Below are 13,944 nucleotides of genomic sequence, written 5' to 3'. Positions count from 1 at the left end.
CGTTGCGCAAAGCCCCCAGGAGGACTGACGAGAAGGACTCGAGAGGACTGAGCACCAGCGGTTGAGAGTTGAGTTCCAGCAGCGCGGTGAGCCGAAGAGGACTCTGAGAGATACGCGAGTGGAGAAAGACGCGCATTTTACCAGGATACGCGCTAATATAAAGTGACGCTCGATTGAGCTTAAAGCCGAGCCGCGTACAGTGCATTAAGTTATGCGAGTGATAACGCGCTGTGTAACCGCCAACCGTGCTGAGAGACGCGTATTTTCTTTCTTACCTCATTGGCTGCCTTTTGTTCGGGAGACGCGCTATGAGGATCCTTCCACCGCCTGCTTGCCATCTTCGCGGGACGTGCTGGGACCGTGGAGAGCCGGATGGGGCCGTTCCTGGACGACAAAGTCGGTGCGTGTGGCCGGAACATCAACCTGCCTGCAATCCCCTGTGTGAGTGTGACAGGCCCGAGTCTGGGCGTTAAGAATAAGACTGACTGAGTGCTACTCTGTGTCTCTGCGTCCACCGATCATTGTATATATGTGTGGGAATAATAATTAAACCTGTGTTCTTCCTTTTCCATTCGATCGTTCTCATGATTTCCTCATTGGAATATGGTACGCGTGGTACGAATAGAACCGCTCTAATCGGGGTCCAATATTTAACCGTAAAACTGCACGTCTTGCCATGTGGTACTCAATCCGCTCGGTGTACCCAGATCACACGTGGCTCGTTCGAGGCTTGCTTCCCCGCTTCCGTGGCGGCGCAGGGATTTAGGTACGAGCAAGACTTGGTCCCGAAACCCTACCATGCGCTTGTCCGGAAGAGGCATTTCAAGTCTCTCGGTTCTGCCAAGCCCAGAAAGAACAAGGGGATTAATCCCCCCTTGGTGAGGGTAAGAAGGGCGGCGGAGAACCGTAACAATATGAATAATATTCTATGGGGAGATGGTTTAAGGGTAGCAAGGGATGAGGAAGAGAGTGAGAAAAAGGAGAAGGAAGAGGGGGGGGGGAGAGAGAGGGAGGAAAGGGAGAAAAAGAGTGCCTTACTGAGTTTTGGGGCAGGGGAGAGGGATTATTATTTCGACCCTGCACAGAGGAGGAGAGGAAGAGAAAAGAGAAGGTGGAGAATGAGAGGGAGGTGAGGGAGGCGTGGGAGAAGGGGGAAACCTGTACGATTCTGGAATCCATGCAGGGATTATGGAAATATCGACCCTGCACTGAGGAGGAAAAATATAAAAATATGGAAACCAGTGAGATTGTTAAAATATTGACGGCATTGCAGAAGAATAAATCGAACTCAACACACTGAGGAGGAAAATAAAGAAAGTAAAAGTCGACTAAAAAAATTATTTTCAAGAACAACTAATTTACCAGTTTATGAAATTGAAGAATTTGAGCTTAATAATAAATAAATAAATTAGATAAAAAATAAAAACAATTTGGAAATAAAATATAAAACTAAAATATATAATTCACAAATTATATATTTCTCAAAATAATTGAAAATTGGAAATTAAATTTAAAAAATTTGAAAAATTTGGAAAAGTGAAAAATGAACCATTTTTAAATTTAAACATAGTGGACCATGTTGAACCATAGTGGACCATGTTGAACCATATTGAACCATGTTGAACCATGTTGGGGTGCTGTGAGCCAGAAACAACAATATCATACTACTAGTGTGTGTGGTTTCAGAGAAAAAAGTAAATTTCTATTTTGGGGGTTAAAACTGTATCCACTTTGACCCCCAGTAGACGCCCTTAGACTACAACTATTTTCATGCCGTGAACAAGCTTGAGTTGCAACATACCAAATACATTTTTTGCCAGATTTGGTCACAAGTCCTTCAGCAGTTTTGGAGAAGAAGTTGAAGTGTTTACGAACTGATAGACTGACGGACGATGCAGCATTGAATAAGCTCCCCGGAAATACTGTTATGAATTTGGGGTAAATGGGAATATCTAGATTTAGGTAGATCTGCATAGGTAGGTCTCCGGGTGTCGTGATAGGGAACCTCACCTGTAATAAGTTCTGTGTTTAGGCGGTGTGTCGGGGTAAGAGTGTACCTGTGATCATATGAGGATGATCCGGTGATAAATAGTTCTAGGGGATAAGGATAAGACTCCATTGTATGTGAAACCTGTGATCTACCCTTTGTCCCGTATGGCAACACACTCTTAGAGACACTTAGATAGGCCCTTAGTGCACACATTCATTAAATCCCCCCCTTACAATGACTGACGATAAAACAAACCGGAAAGACAAACATTGTGCAAGGCAAGCCATAGCCACGCACAGGAGGATGTGTGATTGGTCGGGGAAGGGACAAAAAGCTTCCCCGTGATTGGGGGTAAGGAAGGTAAAGGACCGACATACTGATTGGCCACAAGCCGATGAGACCATGGCCAATCAGTGCGGAAGGCGCAAAACCACTACCTAGAAGCAGGTCGCTGATTGAAGGACAAGCGCCGGTGACGTCGGAAGGCGCGAAAGACCACCAAGAAACGACGCACTAGTTGGGGGAGATGGAGAGTGACATCAAAAGACGATCGATAAAACCACTGGCAAGCCGACATTTTACCCTCCTCTCATGCCTGGTTCCTTCCTGCCCAGCTCTTCCCTTTGCGCCTCGTCTTCCCTTGACTGTCCCTTCGTGCTGGACCTGCTCTTGACTTTGGACTTTTGACCTGTTCTTGCCTTTGAGCTTTGGTGGAGAGACCAGAACCGACGATTCTCTTCCCCTGCGTTCGCATATGAACAACGAGCGAGGCGTGCAGTTGGAGCACTGCCGAGCGAACGGGCGGGCACGCCGAGGGGTGTTTGTGCCAACGCCTTAGTGGTTCGCGCCAACCGGAGCCGCATCTGGGCGCGAGCTTGGGGCCTGGACGACAGAGACAGATAAGACGCACCACATTCCGCAACACGACGAGACATTTCTTTTATTATCCTTCCATTTGTCTCGTATCTGAAGTCTGGTGTGGGGACGTCCCAATTTAGAATTTAGTTTCTTCCGTCGCGTTTCCTTGTTCTCAGGTCCATAATAAATATTCCTTTTGTACATTTTACATCTGTTTTTGGTTGATTTATTAATTGTTTTCAGGTTGAAGACATCTGCGGCCATGAAGGTAAGTCGGCATAGTTCATCCCGGCTCGTGTATTGGTCCGCCATCAATTGGGATAAACGCTTCCATCAAAGCTCGTTTTGGCCATCCGTGTATCCCCGTCTTAACCGAGGGGCAATTCCACGACAATACGTTCCAGGTGAGCTAACAGTCGGAGTAACTCGGCTGTACAAAATAAGGAATACTACAAAAAGGGAAACCCTAGAAGTAAAACACACAATAACAGAGAATATAACACAATAGTCAGGTTCACGATGTTTTTTCGTTCAAAATCATGGTAGATTAGCAAACCTATACATTTTTGGAAACGTTATTACATGGAAAATCTGAAAATCAATGTTTACATTTGCCAATTCCGACCAATTCGATTCGACCAATTCGACCAATTCGACCAATCGACCAATTCCATTCGACCAATTCGACCATTCGACCATTCGACCATTCGACCAATTCGATCGATTCGATTCATCGAATTCGATTTGATCGACCATTCGACCAATTCGATTTGCCAATCAATTTGACCGACCTTTGCTTGTGTGGAACGGACTGTGAAAACGATGCGGACTATATTGTCGGATACGACACACAGGACAGTGATGACGAACTCTAAATGGCATATTCTGTAATCGTGTATGTTTGATGCCATTGACTGCCTGTGTATATTTTGTCATTGACTGCCTGTGTAGATGTGAAGTTATACTGACTGCATGTGTATATATGATTTTGCTGACTTCCTGTGTATGTTTGGTGATATGAATTATTGTGACACATTTTGATGTTATTAACTGCCTGTACAAAATGATAACATGTATTTGATTATGCAACTTATCGCGAATATAAAGACAGTATTTTGCTATTCAAAACCTTTGATTCGTGTGTTACCATTCCCCATAGCACTAATTTGATACTTTCATTGGATTCCTTGTCCCTGAAAATATAGGTTTAGTATATTTTTAAAAGTTTTTAGGGTAATTAGAGGCAGAAATAGAACAAAATATGTATTTTACAGTGGCCATTTTGAAAATCCAAAATGGCCGCCATACAGGTATCTATCCAAATGTAAACATTGATTTTTAGTTTCCTTATGCTATAACCTTTCCAAAAATGTATAGGTTTGCTAATCTACCATGATTTTGAACGAAATATAATTTATTGACATAGTGAACCTGACTACAAAGAAGGCCTACATTATTTGGGCACATTGAAAGGATGCCCCAGAAAACACTTCCAAAAATCCTCGTAGAAGGTAGAGTAAATGGCACCAGACCAAGAGGAAGGCAAGAGGAATGGCACCAGACCAGACCAGACCAAAAAGGTGCAAGGACTGCATCAAGGCAGATTGCAAGGCCAGACAAATAGCGTCACTGGCAGAGGGACAAACATTGGCTCAAGATGGAAGTGTGTGGCGACGGATCATCATTATGGAACAGATGGCAGGACAGGGAGCAGCAGTCGCTCCTCCTGCATCAACGTATTAGAATTTAGATAGATTTATGCTATTGATTGGAGTTAAGCAATCTGTGACTATAACGAATCAGCTCGTTTTGATATTGCCGTGGGGGAGGGCGACATGTATAAGAGGTGTTTGAGTTCATCTTTTAATGGGGAGTTGAATTCAATGTGTTTCCTGATGGCGCTGTTCATCTTTTAAGAGTGCTTTATGTGCATGTTACCCAATGGGTCCGTTAGCGCACTTTGTTTCAGGTTATGATCACAGTGTGATCATTTTTCTCCCTCCTGAGAGTTTGCTTCTGTATCCATCTTGGCCACCATGTACATGCTCCCTACCCCTCTTTTTCCCCACATGGCTTATTTGTCCAACTCTCCCTCTATTTTGTCCTTCCCCACTGCTGTTGGTGTTCCCCCCTTTTTCCGCTGCTCGTTTTGTTCTGATAATGTTAGGCTCTACCCCAATGATAACAGCTCTTGCATGAGCATTGACTTTCCAACAAGACAAAAAAATCCCTGCACAGGGTATTAAGTGGGATAGGTAAATGAAAGGAGGTAAAGATGATTAGTTAGATTTGGTAGACATAAAGAATGGGGTTTGCACTTAGAATGAATGAATGAATGAATGATCGTTTTAAGGCCATTTTCCCCGCTAGAGTGGGGGTTAGCCTCGTGGGCCCCATGACAATCATGGTTCCCTGTTTGAGGCAATCTTTTTATGGCCGGATGCCCTTCCTGACGCCAAACCTTAGTCGCCTCTTACGATGTGCAGGGATACAGTGTACCTATTCTAAACCGGGGTACACACCAGGGTACACACCGGGTCCGTTAGTATAGTGGTAAGTATCCCCGCCTGTCACTTAGAATAAGAAAGGTAAATTGATAGGTAAAGATAATGGAGGTTTGGTAAACAAACACATGATCAATTCCATGAACAAAACTGTGTTTTTCAATTGTGAGTTGTGGCTTCCCTTCAATTTGTGCACAGTATCCCAAATGTACGATTTCCTTACAAATTGTGCACAGTATCTCAAATGTACGATTTCCTTACAAATTGTGCACAGTATCTCAAATGTACGATTTCCTTACAAAGTGTGCACAGTATTCCAAATGTACGGTTTCCTTACAAATTGTGCACAGTATCTCAAATGTACGATTTCCTTACAAAGTGTGCACAGTATTCCAAATGTACGGTTTCCTTACAAAGTGTGCACAGTATTCCAAATGTACGGTTTTCTTACAAAGTGTGCACAGTATCTCAAATGTACGGTTTCCTTACAAATTGTGCACAGTATCCCAAATGTACGATTTCCTTACAAATTGTGCACAGTATCTCAAATGTACGGTTTCCCTTCAAAGTGTGCACAGTATCCCAAATGTACGGTTTCCCTTCAAATTGTGCACAGTATTCCAAATGTACGGTTTCCCTTCAAATTGTGCACAGTATCCCAAATGTACGGTTTCCTTACAAATTGTGCACAGTATCCCAAATGTACGATTTCCTTACAAAGTGTGCACAGTATTCCAAATGTACGGTTTCCCTTCAAAGTGTGCACAGTATCCCAAATGTACGGTTTCCCTTCAAATTGTGCACAGTATTCCAAATGTACGGTTTTCTTACAAAGTGTGCACAGTATCTCAAATGTACGGTTTCCTTACAAATTGTGCACAGTATCCCAAATGTACGATTTCCTTACAAATTGTGCACAGTATCTCAAATGTACGGTTTCCCTTCAAAGTGTGCACAGTATCCCAAATGTACGGTTTCCCTTCAAATTGTGCACAGTATTCCAAATGTACGGTTTCCCTTCAAATTGTGCACAGTATCCCAAATGTACGGTTTCCTTACAAATTGTGCACAGTATCCCAAATGTACGATTTCCTTACAAAGTGTGCACAGTATTCCAAATGTACGGTTTCCCTTCAAAGTGTGCACAGTATCCCAAATGTACGGTTTCCCTTCAAATTGTGCACAGTATTCCAAATGTACGGTTTCCCTTCAAAGTGTGCACAATATCCCAAATGTACGGTTTCCTTACAAATTGTGCACAGTATCCCAAATGTACGATTTCCTTACAAATTGTGCACAGTATCTCAAATGTATGGTTTCCTTACAAAGTGTGCACAGTATTCCAAATGTACGGTTTCCCTTCAAAGTGTGCACAGTATCCCAAATGTACGGTTTTGTTACAAAGTGTGCACAGTATCCCAAATGTACGGTTTTCTTAAAAAGTGTGCACAGTATCCCAAATGTACGGTTTTCTTACAAAGTGTGCACAGTATTCCAAATGTACCGTTTTCTTACAAAGTGTGCACAGTATCCCAAATGTACGGTTTTCTTACAAAGTGTGCACAGTATCCCAAATGTACGGTTTTCCAACAAATTGTGCACAGTATCGCACATGTACGGTTTTCTGACAAATTGTGCACAGTATCCCAAAAGTACGGTTTTCTTACAAAGTGTGCACAGTGTCCCAAATGTACGGTTTTCTTATAAAGTGTGCACGGTATCCCAAATGTATGGTTTTCTGACAAATTGTGCACAGTATCCCAAATGTACGGTTTTCTTACAAAGTGTGCACAGTATACCAAATGTACGGTTTTCTTACAAAGTGTGCACAGTATCCCAAAAGTACGGTTTCCCTTCAAAGTGTGCACATTATCCCAAATGTACGGTTTTCTTAAAAAGTGTGCACAGTATCCCAAATGTACGGTTTTCTTACAAAGTTTGCACAGTATCCCAAATGTACAGTTTTCTTACAAAGTGTGCACAGTATCCCAAAAGTACGGTTTCCCTTCAAAGTGTGCACAGTATCCCAAATGTATGGTTTTCTGACAAATTGTGCACAGTATCCCAAATGTACGGTTTTCTTACAAAGTGTGCACAGTATCCCAAAAGTACGGTTTCCCTTCAAAGTGTGCACAATATCCCAAATGTACGGTTTTCTTACAAAGTGTGCACAGTATCCCAAAAGTACGGTTTCCCTTCAAAGTGTGCACAGTATCCCAAATGTACGGTTTTCTTAAAAAGTGTGCACAGTATCCCAAATGTACGGTTTTCTTACAAAGTGTGCACAGTATCCCAAATGTACGGTTTTCTTACAAAGTGTGCACAGTATCCCAAATGTACGCTTTCCTTACAAAGTGTGCACAGTGTCGTGAAAATCAAGCACAGACACGACTTGTCCCTTGGGTAGGTTTAATATTGTTACGGCCCGCAGATAAGATGTTGTGTTTGCCGAGCGGATGGCCCCACGGTCGTACAGTTACCCCGACTAACCCGATTCCCGAACGTTGGCCGGATCGCGCCACAGCTATTCAATAGGGAAAAGACAAAAGCGACACGGATGTGAAGAAGAAGGAGAAGACGAAAAGGTTGGCAAATACTACTAAATTTATTCCTATTATTTACATGCTCAAAATAACCAAGGAAGAAGGAAAGATAAGAAAATAATTTACAGAAGATTTTAGACACAGTGCAACCTAGCTTATACAAACTTAATTAAATACCCAGGACAGAACAAACAGAACAAACTCACGTACACAAAAGGATGCAAAGGCAGGAGATGGATGGCTGGAGGGAGAGGAAAGTCCAAGGGGTCCTGCAGCACGATCAGCGCGTTTAGCAGCCGCCGTTCCTTCGCGGCCCTGCTCAAAACCGCCGTCCAGGCCCCAAGCGGCTGTTGAGTGTTGTTGCTGCTGTGGCCGCTGCTGCTGCTGCTGCTGTGGACGCTGCTGCTGGCGAGCAAGGCGACGAATAGCAGGCTTTGTGCTTCCCTGGATGATCTCCTTTGAACAAGAATCACTGCTGGATGATCTCTTCTCTTGGACAAGAATCGCTGCTGGATGATCTCCCTTCTCTCTCTCTCTGCAGGACCTTGCACGCGCGCTTTTATAACGCCTCCGGCGATCAATCCGCCGGCCTTTAGGACACGCCCATCGGTGTGCTCACCTCGGCCCTGGTTGGTCGTGCGACCCTCTGGCTCCGCCCTTGATGACGACGGGCGGGCACGCCTTTCTTCCCCAACCCGAGCACATGCTCAATGGTGGTTTTGGAGGGGATGTAATTTGCAATCGAGGCTTGGCCATGACGAAAGGGGAAATGGAGATTTTGGGAATGGGAATGAAGAATGAAGAGAATCTATCTTATTTCACTTGGTGCAATGGAGTGTCATTTTAATGGGAGACAAGGCCTTACCCTAATACACAGAATAAGGAAATAAACTACTGAACAGGGAGAAATCTATGATTGGCTGACGTGTATGCTTTATGGAATTAAATACGGGAACGCCCTTTGACCTTTCTACAACATTGGAGGCAGGAGGGTCCAGACTAAAGCAATATTCACAACAATTGGTATACAATACAACACAATCAAAAAAACTCAATCCTCATATCTGCAACAATATCATTTAGATCTGAAGTAACATCCTGTAAAAATACATTCATGCAACAGACATTAGAATCAGAGTATTACATGGGCAATGTCCGATATCAATAGGTAAAACAAATCAAGCGCAGCATATAGGGGCGTACATACCATTCAAACTACAGGACTATGTCACAGTAAGTGCCGCTGGAGTGTCCGTGCGCCCCGGTTGTCCCGGGTCTTATAGACGCCCCTTTTAGTGGGATAAGCGAGCACTCCCTGGGTTCACCTTCGGTATAATTTCACTACACACAGTATCCCAAATGTACGGTTTTCTTACAAATTGTGCACAGTATCCCAAATGTACGGTTTTCTTACAAAATGTGCACAGTATCCCAAATGTACGGTTTACTTACAAAGTGTGCACAGTAGCCCAAATGTACGGTTTTCTTACAAATTGTGCACAATATCCCAAATGTACGGTTTACTTACAAATTGTGCACAGTATCCCAAATGTACGGTTTACTTACAAAGTGTGCACATTATCCCAAATGTACGGTTTTCTTACAAATTGTGCACAGTATCCCAAATGTACGGTTTTCTTACAAATTGTGCACAGTATCCCAAATGTACGGTTTACTTACAAAGTGTGCACATTATCCCAAATGTACGGTTTTCTTACAAAGTGTGCACATTATCCCAAATGCACGGTTTTCTTACAAATTGTGCACAGTATCCCAAATGTACGGTTTTCTTACAAAGTGTGCACAGTATCCCAAATGTACGGTTTACTTATAAAGTGTGAACAGCATCCTAAATGTACGGTTTTCTTATAAAGTGTGCACAGTATCCCAAATGTACGGTTTTCTTATAAAGTGTGCACAGTACCACAAATGTACGGTTTACTTACAAATTGTACACAGTATCCCAAATGTACGGTTTACTTATAAAGTGTGAACAGCATCCCAAATGTACGGTTTACTTATAAAGTGTGAACAGCATCCCAAATGTACGGTTTTCTTATAAAGTGTGCACAGTATCCCAAATGTACGGTTTACTTATAAAGTGTGCACAGTATCCCAAATGTACGGTTTTCTTATAAAATGTGCACAGTATCACAAATGTACGGTTTACTTACAAAGTGTGCACATTATCCCAAATGTACGGTTTTCTTCCAAATTGTGCACAGTATCCCAAATGTACGGTTTTCTTACAAAGTGTGAACAGTATCCCAAATGTACGGTTTACTTTCACCTTGGACAAACTAAACCCTCTCCCGTACTGCAGAAGGAGGGCGCATGGATTTTGAGGCCTTCGTTGAACTGATGGGCCCGAAACTGTTGGCAGAAACAGACAGCATGTTGGGGGAGAAGCAGTTACAGGATGCGTTTCGGGAGGTGGGAAAGGACTTCTTCACAATGACATGTTTATCATTTAGCAGAACTGTGTCGTAGTTTCTTCAAGTTCAATGTCTCATACCTTGCTGCAGTATGTAGCCTGGGATAAAGGAGTGTTTCTTTGCGAAGATATGATGGCAGAACTTATTATAATCAAGTCAGAAAAAATGTAATCTCGGGTTCCCATTGTTTGATGGTTATTTCCTTTTTTAGGGAAAAAGAAACTTGAAAGATCGGAGCTTTGTGTGTATTTTTCGGAATCGGATCGGATTATTTTCTGCGTTTTTATGCTTTGGTAACCCTGGAGAGGCTGGTTTATTTCAGGATCTCCTTTTGAAGTTGATCTTGTGTTTTCTCTTGAAGCTGGACCTCGATGGTGATGGATCTATCACCTGGGATGAGCTGCATTCAGTGGCATGCAGGCTGATCGGCCCAGAGGCCGGTGGTCGTAGCCTCCGCGCAATGCTGCACCAAGCCGACACCAATGGTGATGGAAGAGTCAGCTTCGACGGTAATGCATTTCCCTTTAATATACGCCGAAGTCCCTTCATTTTTGTGAATCGAATTCGATTAATGACATTATTATGGCACTCTTGTGTTGAACAGAGTTTGTGCAGCTCACTTCGCTATGAAGATTCAAGTTCCTCCAAGCGAAAGCTTCAGGGGATGACCTCTGTTGTTGCCATTTTTGGCCCAACTTTGTTTGCTGAATGTCGAGTTCGTTCATTAATTGTAGCCAACTTTTGGACACATCCAATTAGGAGAACCAAAATGGCGTCTGCTCTTACAGACGAGAATGGCGTGTGTATGACAAAGTGAACAGACCACGGCAAAGAAAGAAGCATTTAAAAAAACATGAGTCTTATGAAAATATATAAGTATCAGAGTAACAATAATAAAACACTTACCGATAAGGAATGAATCCCCCCCCCCCCCCCATAAGGTATGAATGTACAAGTTAAAATGAATGCTTAAGTGAATTTAAAAAAAACGTTTGCTTTGCAAAAGCACAAACATAAATGCTGCTCATTGCTTTAGATATTTGCTGTTGTGATATTTTTGTCGCAATTGTGTCACAACATTTCTAACGAGCTTGCAGTCAGGGTACCACATTGCAGATAGAATGGATGGCTATGCGAAATAGACCCTATGCGAATGGATGACTTATCTCACTTGATCCACTTCTTCAGCCTCTTCTTCCATGGTAATGTTACTTCATGTACTTGTGTTAATCCCCCCCCGCACCTCCCCCCAAAAAACACCTGAGCAACAAGAAACACCTGTCAGTCATTTTTTCCAATACTCATGCTGACCTAAAATGGGGGACTGAACATAAAAAGTCTGATTGCTCTACAATAGTAAAACATATATGCATAGAAATACCAATAAATAAAAGCTGACATGCTGTGCTCTTGCCTCGTGTTCATCTTTTGATCTCAAATCCAAATTTCATGAGTATATCTATACTGTAAGAGAGCCGTTTGTTTGTGTGTCGCCATTTTTCTCAGAGATGGCTGAACGGATTTTCGTCAAACTTTTAGGGGTTTGTCAGTGAGTACCAGGGAGTGTTTAGACCAAATTTATTTTTTTGAAATATTTGAAAAAAAGGTCGAATTTTTGGGGGATTTCAAAAAAACGCTCCATAGTGCCGAAACCTTTTTGATTAATGGCAGTTATATACAAGTACACAAACGCATAAATAAATACAAAACAATTTCCAAACATTTCAACGCAAATAGTCAAACATCAGATTCAATCAGACCTATTCAACACTGCATTCAACATTTAACCCACAGCATTTAACCCCTGACTATCTCTTCTCCTTCTCCTTCCTTTTGCTTTGATTATTTACCTATTGATTTTTGTCTTTTTGCACTTGTTTTTTTTGTACTCTGTCAAAGCGCCTTTGGGCTTCTTGAAAAGTGCTATATAAAATAAATGTATTATTATTATTATTGTTATTAAAAACAATTCATGAAGTGGTCGAAGTTGGTGGCAAGTTTTATTTTTATCATAAACGTCATCAAACTTAACTCAGAATCGTGATCAATGGCACATTCACCAGCATATATTCAACGAAAAGCATTTAATTCTAAATTTAAATGTTGCTTTTCAGATGACATTTGATGATGTCATAAGTTTGACCTTGAGTTGACCTTTGAAATTTTGATCTCAAATAATTGTTTTCCCCAATTCAGCGAGGAACCATGCAATTGCTGTTTAATTTTCAGGTTTAAAATGTCGATTTTCACATGAAATTTGACAATTTCATGAGTTTGACTTTGAGTAGACCTTTGAACTTTTGATCTCAAATCGATGTTTTCCCAATTCAGCAAGGGACCATGCAATTGCTGTTTAATTTTCAGGTTTAAAATGTCGATTTTCACATGAAATTTGATAACAAATATTAATTTTAATGTTTATTAAATATTAAATAAAACATATTTAAAACATTTAAAACATATTTAAAACTGATAAGTGGTTTTGCAACACAAGCACGAGTGAGAAAAGTGGTTTTGCAACACTAACATAAGTGTGATAAGTGGTTTTCAACACCAGCACGGGCACGGAAAGTGGTTTTGCAATACTAAAACAAATGCGAAAAGTGGTTTTGCAACACAAGCACGAGTGAGAAAAGTGGTTTTGCAACACTAACACAAGTGTGATAAGTGGTTTTCAATACCAGCACGGGCACGGAAAGTGGTTTTGCAATACTAAACCAAATGTGAAAAGTGGTTTTCAACATGAGCTCGAGTGCTGAAAGTGGTTTTCAACGGCAGCAGAAGTGTGGAAATTGGTTTTTGCAACACTAACACAAATGTGAATAATGGTTTACAACACTAGCACGAGTGCGGAAAGTGGTTTTGCAACAACAACAAAAATGAGGAAAGTGGATTTCAACACGAGCACAAGTGGTTTTGCAACACTAACACAAGTGTAAAAAGTGTTTTCAATGCCAGCACAAGTGCGGAAAGTGGTTTAGCAATACGAGCACATGTGTGAAAAATGGTTTTCAATGCCAGCACAAGTGTGGACAGTGGTTTGCAACACTAACAAGTGCAAAAAGTGGTTTTCAATGCCAGCACAAGTGCAAAAAGTCGATCTGCAATAATAGCTCAAGTGCAGAAATGTTTTTCAATGCCAGCACAAGTGCGGAAAGTCGTTCTGCAATACTAGCTCTTATCTTCTTATCTTCCCCTTGATCCTTGATCGAAAACCTTGATCTTTTCTTCCCCCGCTAATTTTCACCCCAGATACACTTTTTTAAAATTCCAACTTCTTTCCTGGAAATCCTTGCAGTGTCCATATGTTTTATACCTCTCCCACCTCCCCCCAAGCCCTCTCCCTCCAACAGTTCTCTCGATGTCCTGTGGTCAAATGTTGTGTTTGTGTCCGTCCTTCCCCCTCTATCCCCATCTTGTCTACCGCTCCCCTTATTTTGTGTTTTGTGTGTCGGTTTGACTTTTTGTGTGATTAATGTTAGCTCTTTCACGAGCCTCGATCTTGTATACAAAAAAAAAAAAAAAAAAAAAAGCTCAAGTGCAGAAAGTGGTTTTCAATGCCAGCACAAGTGCGGAAAGTAGTTCTGCAACATTAGCTCAAGTGAGAAGAGTGG

At 41.9% G+C, this 13,944-nt stretch overlaps 1 protein-coding gene across 1 annotated transcript in view; it reads left to right on the top strand.

Moving 5' to 3' along the window:
* The window catches only part of LOC137432184 (calcium-binding protein 5-like), a 42,886-nt gene extending 31,926 nt beyond the window's left edge, over positions 1–10,960 (top strand). The window contains exons 3-5 of the mRNA XM_078783926.1: positions 10,219–10,328; positions 10,692–10,839; positions 10,935–10,960. Coding sequence (XP_078640052.1) covers positions 10,219–10,328; positions 10,692–10,839; positions 10,935–10,960 — 284 coding nt within the window. The remainder of the gene's footprint in view (positions 1–10,218; positions 10,329–10,691; positions 10,840–10,934) is intronic.
* The last annotated feature ends 2,984 nt before the right edge of the window (positions 10,961–13,944 follow it).

This window comes from Myxine glutinosa, chromosome 8 (assembly GCF_964187855.1).
Source record: "Myxine glutinosa chromosome 8, kmMyxGlut1.1, whole genome shotgun sequence".
Classification (NCBI taxonomy): Eukaryota; Metazoa; Chordata; class Myxini; order Myxiniformes; family Myxinidae; genus Myxine; species Myxine glutinosa.
Note: the sequence above shows the minus strand (reverse complement) of the source record. Positions and strands in the feature narration are given on the sequence as shown.